Genomic DNA, 18,605 nt, shown 5'->3' on the forward strand with positions numbered 1-18,605 from the left:
ATAATACTTTGAATACCCTATTTAAATCTTTCAAAAACCTGTAAAAAGACCAACTCACCTGCTCAAGAAGGGGATGAATATGATCTGTGCACAGAGATATGGCAGTGGGAACGAAACGCTCAAATGTACGGCCAGGCTCCACAACCACCAGTTGAAGCAACTGCAAAAATCTGAGAAAATTTCATAAGACTTCGATTTGGAATCTTACAGATGAGAACAAGAAAAATGTACCACCAATTCATAAAACTCACCGAACAACAAGCGCTGCCCCATGTGGAGTTGATGTAGCTCCAAGAGCAGTTCTGAGAGAATCTGGTCCAAGTAGAGCATCCAACAATGAGGAGGAGAAAGAGGTTCCAAGGAGACGAGGAGTTAAGACAGACAATGCAGCTCTAAAGAATCCTAGACCAGCCTCACAAGCACCTGAAATAAAAATGAGATACCCATGTTAATTATTTTCTATTCATTAAGGTTTATCATTGAAAATTTACAAATGAACTAATACTTTCATGTTATAATTTGTAGAATGTTAACATTGAATAAAAAAAATAAAACATATTGTGTGTTTGGTTAATCCCTTTTCAAACAATACGTCAAATGTATAGCTTATAATAGCTTAGATTACTCCTAACACAGTAGTAAAATATGTATTGGTTGACAGACTTTTAAAACGTTAATAATGTATTGATAATCTCACCAAATTTAGTTACATTAAAACTAACATCGAGATATAAAGCAGAGAAAAGGGTGGATAAAAGCACATAAAATGAGACTATTCTATTTAATACATTCTTTGAGTAGAACATACAATTAAGTCTAGGTTTTCAATGGCCATGATACGCTCACAAAATTAGTATTCAAATACATTAACACCAAATGAAGTGACAACATTATAATCATTTACATAGGAACATTTAACAATACACCTCCAAATAAAGTCCCCATTTTTTCCCAAAAACTCTGGGAGAATAGAAATAGAGATGACAATATTCAAGAGTTATCTACTTATTACTATTATTCTACTTATCTTAAATGAAACCTCCAAAATTAGGGGTGGACCATATTAAAAGAAATACAATATTTGCTGACCTGGATGCCCGGTAAGGTGAGGGAGCAGACGCAAGGCCAAGTTCAAATGAGGGACAAGGCATGCGTGCAGGGCTCTCTTGGATCGACCTCCCATGCCTCTGCCATTCTCCAACTGATCAGCCAGCAACCTCCATGCCTTCACAGCCACACCCACTTCACGAAGGAGGAAAAAAATAATGATTTGTTAGAGCAAATCATAAGAGCAACATAAAGCCTAGTTCACAAATCAAAGTTGGAAGCTATAGTAGGTGTACAATAAAAATATCTCACACCTATTATCAACAGAGTAGTGTCCCAATAGTAAAAATTAGACTTATGATGGCTTATGTAGGAAAACAAAACAAATGACATCTGCAAAATAGACATATTTCAATAAGCCCTTTTGATTGAGAAACATTTAAAGGGAAATTTTGGCTTAAGATTGATCCCTCAATTACGATATAATAAATAAGCAAATGATTGATTAGAACTGCAGTCAAAGTTGAACAGCTTTAAATCTGCTAAAAGATCAAATACAGACCTCACATCCTCAATCAATTCTTACTCCTTCCTAGTGCTTTGCAGTATACAATGCTAGTCAAGTAACAAGTCTAGTGTAACAGTTGACTGCTATAGCAGTCAGCTTTGACTTGTAACCCAGGCTTTAGAGACAGAAGGCACACATGGTAGACTTCACTATTTATGAAAATTAGTCAAACTATATACTGATAGAAATGAATTAGAGTACAATCTTGATGACTCAATTCTCGATGATCTCTTTAGTGTATCTATGGCATTTTCTCCACCCTTAAATGATTGAAATAACATTTCAGAGGCTAAGATAAATGAATTCTTGGAAAGTCTGACATCTCTAGACAGGGGTGCAAATATGAATACAACATTCATCAGCTGGTAAACATATACAACCACCTTGAGTGCTTTACAATCAACTGTTTCCTCATTAGCAATGATATAGAGTTAACAGGAATATGAAATAATTATGAATCAAGGGAGAATAACTTTCAATGTTACAACTAGAGCTAATATTTGCAACTTTCAGTTTGACAGTTTTTTAAATAACTCCTGTAATTTAATTCTACAATTCCTTTAATGCACCAAAAACATACACTAATGAGCCTGTACATTGCTACTTCCATTGAAATAATTGAAAATTGGAATGATATAGAGTTAACAGTGGATGATTTTTTTTTAAATTCTTAGTGTTCGACAATTTGACACCTTACCTCGGGCATAATCTGCATTTTGCTGAGATCCATGGGTTCCTAAAGAATCCAGACTATCTTGGTCCACTAAAGAGGATAGAAGAGATGCATAGAGTGCTTCTCTCTCAGCCCATGGCCCTTCTGAAGACGGTCCCTCACCAGCTGGAGCCAGTAGCAACGAATTTTGCAAACCTCGTGCCACTAAATGCCCAGTCTAGAAAAAAACAAGGAATTTTGAAATAGCTAAAAAAAAATAGAGCTATAAAAATCATTTTTTACTATTAAAAAAAAACAGGTCAATTGTTTTAACAACACAACACAAAAAAGTTCAATGAAATGGAAACAGGAAAGACTACTGAGACCCAAATAAAAGAACATGAAAGGTATATACAACTTCCACAACCATACAAGTCAACAGTCGTGGAGTAAAGCTTCAAGGTTTAGTTAGAAAACACCAAAATGTCGAGAGGAACCAACAATTTCTGGGAAAGACTCGAGAGGGAGGCAATTTGAAATCAAGCGGGAACCAAGAAAGATGAATGATGAGACTGTTAAGACATAAGTAAAAAGGTTTTGAGGTTGTATTGTATTTACAACAATAATGTGAGAAAAGTAAATAAAGTGGTGAACGTACAACTTCATAATGCAATAACTGAAAGTACTGCAAATAACCCCAAAAGGTTATGGACCTAGTGCAACTTGTGCAGTAAAAATTAAGAAATATGAAGAAATAATGGAAAAATAGAAATGGCAACGTTGAGTGAAATTGTAATGCATATACTAAAACTGATGGACACATCAACCTACGGAACGTGGTCTTTTCACGTAAGAAACCTATTTTGAGAAAAAGAAACAATTGAATAATTGAAAGTGATGACTAGAACTAAGTTAAGAAATGAACCAAGATCATAGAGGTAGATTGAATAAGAGGGAAAGATGAATAGAGTAAATGGTTTCTACCTCCGCAAGATCTGAAAGAGAGTGAAAACCTATCTTGAAGATGATTAGATAAGGAAGAGCCAATCAGAAAATAACTCTGCATCACTAGGAGAATCAAATTGAAGGACATGGAACAACTGACCCAAGAGGTTATGGGAGAAAACTTTGCAAAAGTCATCCACAGTTAATCCCTGAAAGCATTCTTACAAAAGCAGATTATAGGTATCTAGCGCAGATATCCTATCATGTACTGCAATGTGATAATCATTTGACTGACCTCTTCTGGCAGAGCCATCAGGACATCTCGACCGCGAGAGAAAAGGGGTGCTACTGATGGGTTCTGCCATAGCCGTGGAGGCCTTGCAACAGCAGTCAGTGTGCAAAACAGATGGGCAGCGGCATGAGGAACACGACCAGCTTTCCCCACGGCTCCTCGGCCAGCATTCCTATCACAAAAGTCAACCGCAGAGATTTAATTAGTATTATTATTATTATTAGCAATGTAATGAAAGAGGAGGGCAAAGTAAACAATTCTTTTTACAAACCAAATAGTAGTAGGGGGAATAATATAATTTTTTCCATGATAGCTAAGGGTTTATGCAAATTTCACTTTAAAATGTTTATTCACGACGTAGATTTTGAAATTGTCACCTTCAGGTGAAGGTCTCCATATAAATAAAGCTTAAATGATGACAGATCAACATGGGAAAAATATAATTACAATCACAAACTATAAATATAGTGATGTTGTGAATACAACACAATTGAGGTAACTTTATGTGTTGTTTTAATTACTTCGCATTTTTTACCCAAAACCCTTTTGAAATAGAGGTTTCATAATAATCTAACAAAAATAATTGATATATTTTGAAAATCAAGCAATAAAATGAAAGACTTGATGAAGAACCAGAACCGATATGGGGGCTGAGATTCGTTTCAGGGAATTGAACCAGAATCGCAACCAACCAAAATGGGAACAACGGTGTCTTCCAGGAAAATTAAATGTACAAATACATAGTAAAAACTAACCATTCAGCCCCAGCCATTATGCCATTGACCGCACATGCTGCAGACTGGGACACAAGTTCTGCTGCACGGGACTCACCAGCTGGTCCAATTCGTTGTGCCATCCAATGGCACCAAGCTTGTAAGGCAGCAAGTGTCTGAGCATGCCTATAACATATAAAAAAACACTCTTGTCAGATTATAAGATATCCCTCAACTGAAAACTAATGAATGGGTAAATGGTAAAAATTCTACATGAAGAGCCCCCTCCCCTAAGTATCACCAACATAATCATAACATGAAACATATAAATGCATGTTAGTGAGTGATTACACAAAAAAAATATAACCACAAAAAATTCAATTAAATCCAATTTTCCTCTTTTGAAAAAAAATGTTTCCTATAGTAATTTTTAATTAAAACCAATTTGCAAAAGTCATGAAAATAAATAGCTAAAACTTGAGTAACTCTTCCATAAAATTAAATAGATCCAATTAGAAATCCACTGGAAAACCTCAAAGGCAATGAATACCCAACATAAATGGAAAGCAATAATTACTATGGGGAAAAATTCCCCATTACTGGGAATCGAACAAGAGCTTTTATCTTTCCAGGTTACTGTGTAAACCATTACACAATCCAGCTTCCAAGATTCCCATGGCACTTTTAGGGATGAGCATTAATTGGTAAGACATGATAGATAGGGATAGGGATTGGTCAATACAGTGACTCTGAAAGCCAACAGTCTTCGGTTAAATTCCTGGTCCAGTAGAATTCATTCCAACGGCAAATAATGTGAATTTCATCTTCATAAACATAGCACAGTTCACATATACCACAGCCAGTGGAAAAGTTAAGTGTGCGAAATTGTAGTGGGAAGGCAACACACATAAAGTCTTCCAAATACTTACACTTCAATTAGATCAGCAGGAGGAACTGGAGATCTATTAACACCACGTGATGCCAATGAGACAAGGCGAGATACCAACTCCGATGCCCTGTTCTCCAGCCTTGAGGTCCCATCATTCATCAAAGGAGATCTGGAGAGGGCACCAAAAGAGGCGGCACGACCCACTGCAAGGGTTAACGACGCCAAGTCCCTCCGCAAATGATGCACCTCCGAGCTTTCATTCCCAGGCGCAGAAACATTATGCTTTTGAAGATATGATTCCGCACATCCTGACCAAGCTTCTCCCTAAACAAGTAATTAAAATATGAAAAGTAATATTAATTATTTACCCTAACATATCTTCATAATATGTATTTCCTAAAGGGATTGTTAAATTATAGCACTAGAATTCAAATCGATTTATAAAAACAGCTTTAAAAATGAATGAGATATAATACAAGACCTTCACCATCGTCATCGTCAATAAAAGACCTTCATCATCACAAGCTTTGTATGTATCTACAAATCCAAAAACATCTAACACAATGGAAAACAAAAACCAGGCCTTTCTAAACAAAGTACAAATATGTATGTACATTCTGTAGTCTAAGTTGTGGCTTGGTGGAATTTTCTTACCACATGATTGAAAAGCAATGACTTGGTAATTCCACATTAATTAAAATGAACTAAATTTCAAGGTTGCAGATAATCATCAGGAGTTAACACTCAGGTAAAAGCAAATAGAAACCCAAGTACTTATTTGTACCTGATGATGACATGTGATGGCTTTGAAATAAATTTATAATTATTTTTTTTTCTCTTCTTATCTTGACCTTGTTTAATATATGTTATAATAATAATAATAATTGACATTTAATAATAATAATATGATCTTACATTGACCTTAACTCCAGAAAATATTATAACAATAAATTTATATGGAACAATGTTATTTCTTTTCAATCATTAAGTACAAATAATAGATGAATCCATCCCATCTACTGTCCCAGTGAAAAATTTGTTCGCACAGAAAAGGGCACATGCCTCTCTTTTTAACAGCTAATCTCAAGCAATGGATGAAATCCAAGCATTGAAAAATGTGCTCAAAGACACGAGAACTTCAATAGATGCTCCTTCCTATTTGCCCCTACCTATGCAGATGCTGTGAGCGTGTCCTCAAAACCACTACTTCAACTGAAACCTCAAGATATAAAAAAGGTGATCACATGACCACAACACAAAAACAGGAGACACAAGGCTGAAATATAAGTCATCAGGGAAAAATGTAGGACCCCTTGTCAATTGAAAATATAACAACAGCAATTTTTAATAAATTATGTAGATAAATGTGAGTATAAAATGGTACAAGCTGGCATATGCAAGAATAGGACCATGTAATAGAAAGAGGATTACACAAAAAAATGACTTATTTTTTCAGTGACATTGATAGAACAAGATATTCCTCATTAAATGTCATTTTCTACAACATAACAACAGGTATGTATTTATAAAATCTCAGACATTCAAAATTCTTTCAGATACTATCGTGAGAGGTTTTCAATTTTTTTTTGCACCATTCTTCACATGAACCAAATTTACTCTGAAAGACCTGAAAAAAGGTAGGACATGTTGAGAATTTTGTGGATGCCTGGAATTTGGTTTCACTTGAAGGGGATGTCCAGAAAGTGTGGGATATCTGGAAGTGTATGTATCTGGGCAATACAGGCTTAATGTTAGAGAGAAAATCCACCATTTCTAAAAATCTATTTGAATGCTTTGCTTCAAGAGCATAGGAAACAGCTTCTTCTTTTCTTTCTTTGTTTCCTTTTTTTCCAAATTTTTTTGCCCAGAATTTCCATTTTCCTAAGAAATTCATTTGTGTTGGGCATGCCGCAATAGACACAATTCCAACCTAGGGAGCATTTTTTATTAGTGATCATAGTCCCTGACCCTACAGGGGTAAGATACTTCCAGTTGGGGCCAAATGTGCGATATTTCTTCTTTCATAAAAACAAAAAAAAAAAGATCTTTTCCCTTTATCTCTGAAGTAGAATACATAACCAATGCCGAACACTGCCTATGGCAAAAGTGAATTGCCATGCAGTTTGGAACACATTAATTCCACCCACAAATACACGCACAAACATGTAGGCACACCACAAGGAAAACCAAACCATCAGCAAATGCACCTGAAAGCCATGGCCAAGTGGGCAGAATGAAGCCATCCTTGATCTCCACATGGAGGGAGAGTTCTTCAATGGAGCCCACAAGAGTTACAAGGGATGCTTGGTGGAACTGAAGGACATCAGCGTTGAGCCTTGTTTCACGAGAAAAGGTGGCCAAGGAACAAGAAGTTCAAATTAAATTATTAAGCACCAAAAAAGGGCACTCTTGGATCAAATGGCCAACATAAGCAGGATGAAAAACTTGGAACATATCCATTCCGTCAACATGGGCCAAAAATGTTGATGTATTCTCCACTATATCCCATGAACTCCAGCTCTTCTAAGCAACATTACCATACGTTAAATTATACAGTCTACAAAGAATATCCTCTCCAACATTGAAGTGAAATACGAGCATTGTACATGCAAAGATTCCACTTAGGAAAAATTTTCCTTGACCAGGATTTAAACCTGAATCTCCCAAATTCACATTAGGTGGTCTACCACAAGAACTACCATGGCATCTGCTTTCTTTTGTGAGTTTTGTTGGATCTAGAGGATAAGACAGTTTATGCAGCTACAATGCAGTATGTCTGGGCACAAAGAACCAGGTCTGAGGCTTACCCCGGACCTTGTGGTTGATTCTTTAATGTATACCGTTGACTAGTCCACAGTTAAAATGTCTATGCTGAAGAGCCTAAGATTCAAAGTACTGGCTTTTTTTCCAGACTGTAACACTATGGACACAAATATGCTACTCTCTGGTATAGTATATCTGATAGCTTAAATCTTCCTCTCCTAAGGCAACTAAACTTCACAGGGAAAGAAGATGCCATACAGTTCAAGTGGTATAACACCAGACCAAATTCACAATATCCAGATTTGAATCCTGGACAAGGGAGAGATTTTTCCTCAATAGAATTTTCACACTTTAAGCGCACTTGTGGGTGACTCTGTATATGTACACCACCAGTTATTCCGAAGTTATTTCCAGAAAAATGTACGTACATGTAAAATAAACTTTAAATGAAAGCCAATAATTCCATGATATCTTCATGAAAAGGGAGTTAGGTTTATGAAGAAGGTGAAGAAAATTCTTTATTTAGGATTGTAAGACATTAAACTCTAAAAAAAGCCTGATAAGTTCTGTCTTTTTCAATAATACATATGTAGACATCCACGAGTCCCATTTTACCGTATACGCTCGTGTAAGAGGCGCACCTTTTTTCCCAGATATTGCAGCCGAAAATGGGGGTGCGCCTCTTACACAAACTTCTTATCTTCCCCCCCACCCCTTCACCGGTTGCAAGTTCAAGGGGAACTGAGTGGCCTTGGTTTTCAGCGTGAGTCAGTTATCTGAAACCCTGGGTCAAAATCAAGCGGCAGGCAGGGGAGTTTCTCCCTTTGTGACGTATTTTTAAAATGCTCCTGTTTGAATTTTTTGCAAGCATCGCGCCGTCACGTCGGTACCTCAGAGGTGAACATGGAAAAGATCGCGCGGGGTTTTTTGCTCCGGAGCGCGCGCTAAATTTATTGCCACGAGTGGGCATCCCGCGGCATTTATACTGCATATAGTAATATTGGTGTCAAAACCTGCGGTTGAAAAATTTCGAACTAGAGTGCTCATTGTTGGACTTAATGGTGGATTGAATAAATCGGAAATGCTTATAAGTGAAGAGCGCTGAAGGAGAGATCGAGGGGAAGAGGGCTCCCTCCCCTCCGTATTTAAAGCTACGAGCGAAGGAGCAAGGGAAGAACACGTCCGATCTTGCATGTGACATCGTTGCCTTTAAAGCGAAGGGGTGAAGGCGCAGCAATGTGATATACGCAGTTTGCGTTGCCTGAGTTTCCAGTCCGTCTCGTCTTGTTTGAATGCGCTTATGCTACGCTTGTTTCTTCCGAAATAGTGCTGGTTGGACTATGTTGAATATTATTAGCCTTATTTTAACTATAAATCTTTGTGTCAATCAATTAGAGCTCAAAAAACTTAAATGCTGTAAGATATACGTCGCGTTAGGTCTAATTCTTTTTAGAACTTCGTGCGTGTCATACAATTGCAGAAAGATATATCGAGATATCTTCGAGCTCAGAAGGTGACTCACGTAGCATTTGACCTCCAGAAACTCGGGGAATTGAACCTGGTAGACCGAAAAAGGTCAGTTGGTGGAATGGGGTAGGGATGAAACACGTTTCCATTGTACCCCCGGAACTTGATATTTCCCTGTGGAGTCTCGGAAAGGAAAAAAACGGCAGAGGCATTAGCTGATGGAGAGCCGAGTGTAGTTCCGTTAGGCCCCTTGCACACACACCGATTTTGGACGGCCGGTAAAATATTGGCCGATATTTTACCGGCAAAGCGATGCTTGCACACACGCCGGATTTTTACCGGTCAAACGATACGTTGCTAAGTTTTTGAGCCGGCGCCGGCGATCCACAGTGACAATAGCCGGCAGCTAAACGGCATTTTACCGGTGCCGGCGTGTGGTCGGTACGTGTGCAAGCTCCAATGCTCTCCCATCGTTTACCATTGGAATGTGGACGGCCGATATTTTACCGGCCGTCCAAAATCGGTGTGTGTGCAAGGGGCCTTAAATCTACGACGTGGTTATTATCCTACGGCGCTGAGATTGCCCCGATTGTTGTTCAATCTCTTGGGAAAGCTCATGCCATTTGCCTGTCGTGTTTTGCCTTCAAATTTTCCACGGCTGCAATTCTATTGCAATACTCCTGCGAGAGCTTTTAAACAAAATTGTTCGTGAGTAGAACAAGCAACGTAGAGCGATGGCGTAAGCAAAGAGAGGATCGGAACTCTTTCTACTCCCTCTTATGCCGCCGCAGTTATCAAAATTTCCTCTTTCAAATAGTACTGAAAAAGGACATTTCGATAACTGTCGAAATTCCAGGCATACGTCTGCAACACCACACGATAGAACAAAAGTCGCAACATTGTTTTTCTTTATAGCTTCGATCCTCAAAATAGGGGTGCGCCTCTTACACGTGTGCGCCTCTTACACAAGCTTATACGGTACTTAAGGGACAAATTATTTGTTACATATATAGGTGTCATTTGATTAATAATCAGGCTTCTTTTGTACAACTGTAAAAAAGAACATGCATAAATGCCAATTATACGTATTTACAATGGGGGAGGTAAAGGAAAGCTTTACATTGAGAAACTTTATATAGGTCCTATAAGTGCCTATAGAGCGACTCATTACAAGTCTTAAAAAAAAACAAGAAAGAGAGCAATAAAACAAATTAAAAATGCAGCAGAAACAAATAAACTGTACAAGTATGGTGGTTGTGCAGACATTTTTACAGAGTTAGTTAAGTTTTGTAAGTGATTTCAGTAAAAAAATCAATCTATTTGTCAGGATCCACCCCTAAAGTCATTAGTACAGCATGACAGGACTGTATATACATGGGAAAAAAATAATAAAAGGGATGCCACCAATTCTTCTTGGATGAAGGAAATACGCAACCGTCAGATTAGGTTGTTCGCTTTACCTACAGGCAATTTTGCTCAAAATTAATTTGCACATTACAATATTTCTGGTAACCAAGCAACAGATAAACATTAGTCCACACAATTTGCTTAATCATTCACACCTATGAGAAATAGAGCTGCAAAGCTTAATTAAAGCTGATCATGATGCAATTTCAAAAATAATGAGACTTGTATTTTTCCACTTTGTGATCCACTCCCTCCTTGAGCTATTAGTAACTTTGTTAACTTACTTTTTTTTAAACAACAGCAATTTTAATTATATCATTATTCATGCTTAGCCGACTTTTAATATTGATAATTAGGTAATTGGATTGATATTGGATGATAGAAAGTCTTCCGGGGGAGGATCGTTATACCACCCTCCACCGTTTTCCTCTGCAGAAACAAATGCGATACGTTATTTCACATTATTTCCGCAAGACTTACAGGAACAATAAAGATGCATTGGAGGCATTAAATAACCGCAATACAGATTTATCAGTAATTGTTTGAATTTCCAAGGGAAAATACCAAAATAATAGAAAGATCATGTAAATGCATAAAGTACATAGAAAAGTGGCTTCGTCGGTTGTGAATTGGGATAATGATTGACAAAGCTATACGTTGCTTTATTATTATTCAGAATAGTGCTTATAAATTGAATGGCTAGTTTGTTATTAAGGTAAGGAAATTTAGTGATGCAAAAAAACATTCCCTTTCATCTGGATATATGCTTAAGTTTAAGGGATAGAAACATCTCCTTTGCCACACCAATCCTGCTTCTATATAAGTGTTGACAATAGGTTTGTTGGCTATTACATATTTTCTCCACTCCCAGTAAAGCGACAATTCGCTTTGCCGGAGCACCATGGGGCAGTGGCGGCTGGTGGTAATTTATCTAGGGTGTGCATTAGAGCAGATATAGGATGATTTAATTATATTATGTTAATCCTAATCCATGAGCGTCATATTTCGTCGTAATAGAATACATAGCAAGCAAAACATATCACTGGTACACTCTACCCTTAAAATTGCATGAACAGAAATAATATTAGCATGTATGAAAATAATTATTCTCAACACACCTTTACAAGTGTCGGTAGTTGAAATTCATTCTCTTTTCCTTACACCCTATGAAGAAGTAGTGTAGAAAACGGCTATACAGATGGCTCTGTAGACAGACTAGGATCCTGGGCGCAGGTAGTGTAGGTGGCGGCTACACCACTACACTACCTGCTAGTCAGTCACCGAAAACATGCGCGTGCACATTCGCATGGTTTTGAGTCTGCTCCCATCGCCCCTTTGAACAGCACATACAGAACGCTTACCTTGTCCCACCAGAGCTCCCTCAAGCGATCGCGCTGACCGAAAATGTGCCCGGGATGATGCCACGGGATCGCACACTAGAGCGGTGAATTCGAAAAGGAGATAGCTGTAGCATTCGGAGGCTCATGTTTCTTGCATATGCAGACAGTACTTTTATCCTTCGCGTTGCAAAGGAATAGTTTTCTTTTATAATTTATTCATCTTTGGGTGTGCACTTGCTAACATGCGTATACGCACGCGCCGCCACTGCCATGGGGTCTCGTTTTATCGAGGTTGCACTGTATTCTTTAAGTTCGGTTATTTTATAATGTTTGCATAGTATTAGGTTTCAAATGAGTCCTGCTCAAGGTTCGAGTAACTTAAAAAATGACAAAAACTGTAAACTACCTTTTATTTCAATATTCCGAACTTTCACTATATCACGCCTGAATCAGTTGAACTTAGAAAAAACTGATTGAAATGCAATATTGGTAAGGTATAGCAGTAATTTTTAATAAAAGGGAAATATATTATTTATTTAAATACATATTAGACAAAAAATAACAGATAAAAAATTTATCCAGGTGCAGCTAAAAATATAAATGCAAAGCAAAAATGATATCATAAAAATATTTATTTCGGTTCTTGCAGCATTAAAGATAAGAGAAAAGCATGCAAATGGTACTCACAATTAGTCCCAGAGTTCCATCTGGAAAAAGTTCACCAACACGAGCAACAACTTCTATACATCGACCCAAGTAATGCTCCCACTGTGTTTGCCCCTGAAAATTATCGGTATTATAGTTTTAGATAACATAAAAAATATGCCACAATTATTTCCATAAATAAGTACACATTAACATCTATAAAATATAATGAGAAGATAACTAGCTGCATTACTATATGTGCACAATATGTACCTACATGTAATCTATGAAGATGAAAGTCAAGAAAATCATAAAGTGCTACAATTTACTGGCTTTATTACCATTATTACTTTCACATGCACCAGGGTATTAAATTATTCTTTGTTAAATACTGTCACAGAAATCATTCCATCAATGAGCCTGCAGTACATATTATAATACTGCAAAATCCAATCAAGGCATCTATTGACATAAATCATGATGCTATTAATGTCTTCAGAAGAAAGTGGTTAAAAGGATTACTTAAATTATTTCAAATATTATACTTCATTTGCCTTATATTACACTGTGAATGTAAATTCTAATTTTTCCAGAATTCTTATTATCCAGAAATCATTCACAAATTTAATATGTTCCAATAAACAATTACATACTTTAATTCAAATGTCAACATAAAGGACTCTGGAAAAAAATGCATATACAAATGAACATTTGTCTTAATATACAATATTTGTTTACAATCCCAATTCCTACTTTTGTTAATCTGTTGTCTCTTAAATCTTTTTAACCTTCTTCCTATTGCACTTCTAATATTTTAACTCCTAGTTTATTAAATGATCCATTCATACTACAGTGGATGGTTGGTTTAAGCTTCAGTACATTGGATGCTACGTTCTCATTATACCTGGACAATACCTTCTATATTGGGTGCTCGTCAAATTCAAAGATGAATGACAAAGCTCCTTCATTCCAATATTCACCTTTAATGATTAGTTTTATTTTATATCAATGTAATTGCACAGAAAAAAACTCACATCATCATCAATTGTTTCTGCATCAATGTCTTCAAGTTCACTCCAGTTGTTACGAAACTGTATTCTCCATAATATCCTTTCCACAATCCCCAAGAATGCACCTTCATATCTAAACATAAGCATGCAATAACAATGTTATGATATAAAATCTCAATATAAAACACTATGAAGAAAAAACTATAATATATAAACTAGTGATGGGTCGATTCCAAAATTTTATCGATTCCGATCCCGATTCCGATTCTGACATTTCGATTCCGATTCTACCGATACCGATTCCATCGATTCTGACGACATAGGCTCCAAGAAAAAGACCACTTATAAATACAAGGGAGAGCCCTGAGTAAAGTCATTTTCACAGTTATAATTAAGATTAAATACTGCTTATATGAATCGTGTAATATTTGGCCCTTACAAATTCTCAAGCAGAAAAACAAACATGCTCATGCTCAGCCAGTAGGTTTTGATGTCTCCATGTTACAGTATTACTGCCTGCAGAAAATTGCCTTTTGCTACATAATTGTGTGACTGGGAAAGTACTTTCCTCCCTAAATTGCAAGATTTCGGAAACTTGAAGTATATCATCGATCTTTGTGGATCTTGAAACCTCATGGAACTCAAGTTGCCTAAGCAAATGAACTAGAGAACTTAGCTTTAGTTTTGTAGAGCCAAAAATACCTATACTTCTCACGTCGTTTAATCAGCCTTAAAACTCTTGCTTTTTTAAGTTCAAGAAAGAAACTAAACGCTACAAATGAATATCACATTGGACGGACGCAGTATTAAAAAAGGCTAAAAGATGCCTTGTGATGTGAAAACTCTGCTTTCCGCGCGACTCACCTCTGCAAAGGTGGAGAGGGAAAAAGGGTATCGGCTGTTGCCTTTCGAGGAAACAGTTCATTTTCCTCTCTCTTAAGCATGCCGAATTTATCTCTTCACTTTACTTCAATACCCGAGCCATATTTCTTATGCGTGGGATGGTTCCCGAAAAATATCCAATCCTTAGTATTTTCACTCGAGTAATGCGTTAAATGGTCAAGTCGATCTATACATTACCCTTTTTAACACCCTCATTTTAGTTTTTTAAGTCAATGAAGACGATTTTCCGTGCTTTAAATGACGATTTTCAAGACTTAAGTTTTAAAAAACTTGAAAAATCGGCCTCAGTTACCGAGTTCCACGGCGTGTAGCTCAGCCTTGACGCGCCTTTAAAAAATCGCTCTTTTTTCCTTCTTCTCAAAAGTGTTTTTCCAAGATTTCTGCTTAGTACTTTTTAGAAATCTCTACTATATATTGTGGTTCAATTTTCCGAGTTATATTTTTCGCAAACGAAAGATACTTTCTACTTTATGTCAAATTTCAAGTGAAAAACGGGTCGACCATTTCGCGTTGTAAAACCAGACAGATGAAAGCCAAAATCTTCAAAAGTCATTAGAAGTATAGAAAAAGCACCAAGTGTAAGGAATATTGCATTTTTTATTCCATAAAAATCATACCAACGCAACACCACCTGGATAAATTTAAAAATTTTCGAGGATTAACGAGATCGCGCGTGGTTTTGAAAAGTTGGTCATGTTTGGGCCACTGTATCATCACTAAAGCGTCGTATTTAGGTAAAATGGCATATAAGTATACATCTGGTAATGATTTATGAGTATTTACGCTAAGTTTCAAGCCTATATCCCCAAAAAGGTGATTTTGGACTTGATTCCAGCTTTTTCCGATTTCGGACCGGTGCACCGCGGTGTGCGCCGGGTCGGAAGACGATCGGCCGCCGCGGCTGGCGTAAAGGTATTCGGCGCCCACGTCGACAACTGTAGAGTGTACAGCAAGCTAAAACTACCAAGCCAAGACATTGGAATGACTTATCGGCTTTAAAAACTGTATTACTACATGAGTTTCATGATAGCACTTCCTGTCGGCAGATTGCTGGACCTACTAGCCTCGAAAGCCGTGTAACCGTAACTTACTCGACTCGACATTTGCAATGCTACTCGAAACGCTCGAGTCGAGTACCAACTACTTAAGCGCATAAAAGTACCAACTACTCGACTCTACTCGAACTTTCGAGTACTCGCAAATCCCTAGAAGATAATGGTTTTTGTTGTTACGATAACGCGGCGCGAAAATTCAAATGACTGTTGGAAACGCGGTCATATTTAAATTTGGGGTTCGAAGTACTACTGGAATCGGAATCGATTTTTCACATTGACAAGTACTCATTTTCGATTCCGATTCTTGGCCGAGAATCGAGGAATCGAAGAATCGAGGAATCGAACCGACCCATCACTAATATAAACACTTATGGAACACATTACCAAAATTTTAATTTTTTCTGAAGCTTTGAAATCATGTGTATTCCATCAATATGCTGAAGTTTTATCAAAAAATGATAGTTGACACAATAGCCATGACATTTTGCCTCCCATAACAATCTCTTTTACGGCCCCCGCGTACTGGCAACTTTTACAAAGCAACTATTTAGTAGCTTTGTGGAAGTCCCTATGAAACACACGGCAGTTGCGGCAACTAAAAAGTCGCCCGTGCACGGGGCCACGGTCAATGCCGTGTGTTTCATTTGAACTTCCACAAAGCAACTAAAAAGTTGGTTTGTAAAAGTTGCCAGTGCGCGGGGGCCCTTAATCTACTTGATACAATTAAATCCATTGCAGTGGGTGGGGTGTTTCCCTTCTACCATATACATATATCAGCAAGGACAAATACTTTTGAGTATCTCTGTCCCAGATTCTTTGAGAGAGTTCTCTCATTTAGTCCTCATGTAAGTGAATCATGATAATTTTTGATGAGAAGGCATTTTTAATTTCAGGATAGAATGACAAATATTCCCCAGTGCTTTAGAGAAGGGAATCCAGTAGTAAAATTTTGCACCCAAACGTAGAAATATCACAATTTGATATACATTTCGAACATATTTTGTGCTTTTTTACACTCATATTTGCTTCTAAGTTTAAAACACTAATTTCCAAATTATTTCATAATGAAATGCAGGGGAGATGAAACTATAACCCGGATTCTTACCAACTTTCCATTTTCAATTTCCCTTTTCCCTGATTTAACGTCTAAATTTTAAAAATTTCCCATACTTTGTATCAAAGGCAAAGCCGTTGTAAACAGCGGCTTTATGCAAAAAGTTATATTCTGAAATCAATTCAAGAAGTAGCAGTAGAAATAAGCCAAGCAGGTGCTAACCCATGCTGCACAGCTAGGATGGAAAAGTATAATGTCCACCTCACAGCTTGAGTCCAGCAACACTCAATGTATTTAGCCATTCTTCATTTGACTACGCCTCTGGAGTTTTTCCCAGACCATGACCTACTTTTCAAATTTCCATGACATCCAATCCCAATTTTTAATTCCTTGACATTTTTATGACACCTCCAACTGTTAAAAGCCCTGTTTATCAAAAATTAACACAAATATGGATGAAACCGAAAGAATAGATAAGGCTTTATTCAACCCCCACGGAAACCTAAGCAACAATATTAGTAAAAAGTTGAATATATACCTTCCACACCGACAAGTCAAGCACATATTTGTAGCCTCTACTACAACATGGACTGGTGAATCAAACATCTTCTTTGGTGCTATCCTCTAAAAATATTCCTTAAGATAATGTCAACTTGGAGACTGCAGCTGATTATACCATACAGATGGTCAGATAAGTTGTGCATTTAAAAGCAAGAAAAAGTGCAGAAAAGTACAAAATATTTTTCAAAGAGATAAATAAAGATTCTAAAAAAATTAAGCTTACTGCTTAATTAAGCTTGAAACTGTGGATTTCCTTCACAATTTCATATTTATTGCAAAGATTTTACCAGAATTATTCCTCAATTTCCCTAACATTCCAGGACTTTTCAGACACAAAGGTTTCCCTGATCATTCAGGTTTTTCAGAAAAGTGGAAAACCTGCAGATAGGATTAAAGAGTAAAAAAAATTGCTGAAAGAACACAATCAGTTTATCCGCACTTACAGCCTGACGTCAGCACCACGGCCTTCGCTCTTCCTTTCAGCGAGATCAGCCCAGACATCCAAACAGGAGAGGAATCGCTCGATGGGGGCCTGCGTGAAGGTGAGGGCAAAGAGGGGAGGAAGGAGACGTGCCACGAGAGGATTGCCTCCTGGGCACGATGCCTCCAGCCGAGACAAGTGTTGTGCCACTAGCAGACGAACCGTCTCCGTCAAGCGATCCGGGAACCTGCATAGAGGATCAGAATCACAACATCATGAAACAACAGGGTGGCTTCCTATTATTTTTTTATTGCCTTAATGGAAAGATTATTACTCCAGGAGTATGTATTTCACGCTCTTAAATTTTTGAAACGACGATATCTATTTTTCACGGTTAAATGAAATGTGAAAAATTTCAAACGCACGAAAACGCGACGGCTTAGTATGAATGCTGGGAAAAGCCTGTGTGACGTATTTCTGGTTCCCACTGCTGCCGTGTGAGGTGACCTTGGGGCGAGGCTTTGAGCGCCGCTATGATGCAGGCTGCTAGCAGGTAGCAGAGTACCCAGCTAGCAGGTAGTGCTTGGCTTAAATAAGGATTATTATTACCCTATTAAACTAAGGAAACTTTCTGACCTTAGGAAATTTTATTATGTGATTATTAAGTTTGTTTCCCTGACCTCTGTGCCTCATGCATGCATTGGTAATCTCAGACGATGTAAAACTCCTATCATGGCATGGCCGCCAATCTGGCCTTTTTCAAATGAGGTTAAAAATGACCTTTAACATTTGTCTAAACTGGGATTTCTGGAACCAAACAATTTGTATATTATGAATGCACTAATGGTGGGTAACGAATCGCAATCAATGCCT

At 37.4% G+C, this 18,605-nt stretch overlaps 1 protein-coding gene across 1 annotated transcript in view; it reads right to left on the bottom strand.

The window, feature by feature from the left end:
- The window catches only part of LOC124164074 (exportin-6-A), a 36,531-nt gene that overhangs the window by 3,363 nt on the left and 14,563 nt on the right, over positions 1-18,605 (bottom strand). Inside the window, exons 8-17 of the mRNA XM_046541246.1 lie at positions 17,755-17,979; positions 13,763-13,871; positions 12,771-12,863; positions 5,147-5,430; positions 4,260-4,403; positions 3,508-3,676; positions 2,313-2,505; positions 1,090-1,242; positions 252-423; positions 59-170 (exon numbers count right to left, since the gene is read on the bottom strand). Of these exons, the coding sequence (XP_046397202.1) occupies positions 59-170; positions 252-423; positions 1,090-1,242; positions 2,313-2,505; positions 3,508-3,676; positions 4,260-4,403; positions 5,147-5,430; positions 12,771-12,863; positions 13,763-13,871; positions 17,755-17,979 (1,654 nt within the window). The remainder of the gene's footprint in view (positions 1-58; positions 171-251; positions 424-1,089; positions 1,243-2,312; positions 2,506-3,507; positions 3,677-4,259; positions 4,404-5,146; positions 5,431-12,770; positions 12,864-13,762; positions 13,872-17,754; positions 17,980-18,605) is intronic.

This window comes from Ischnura elegans, chromosome 8, assembly GCF_921293095.1.
Source record: "Ischnura elegans chromosome 8, ioIscEleg1.1, whole genome shotgun sequence".
NCBI lineage: Eukaryota > Metazoa > Arthropoda > Insecta > Odonata > Coenagrionidae > Ischnura > Ischnura elegans.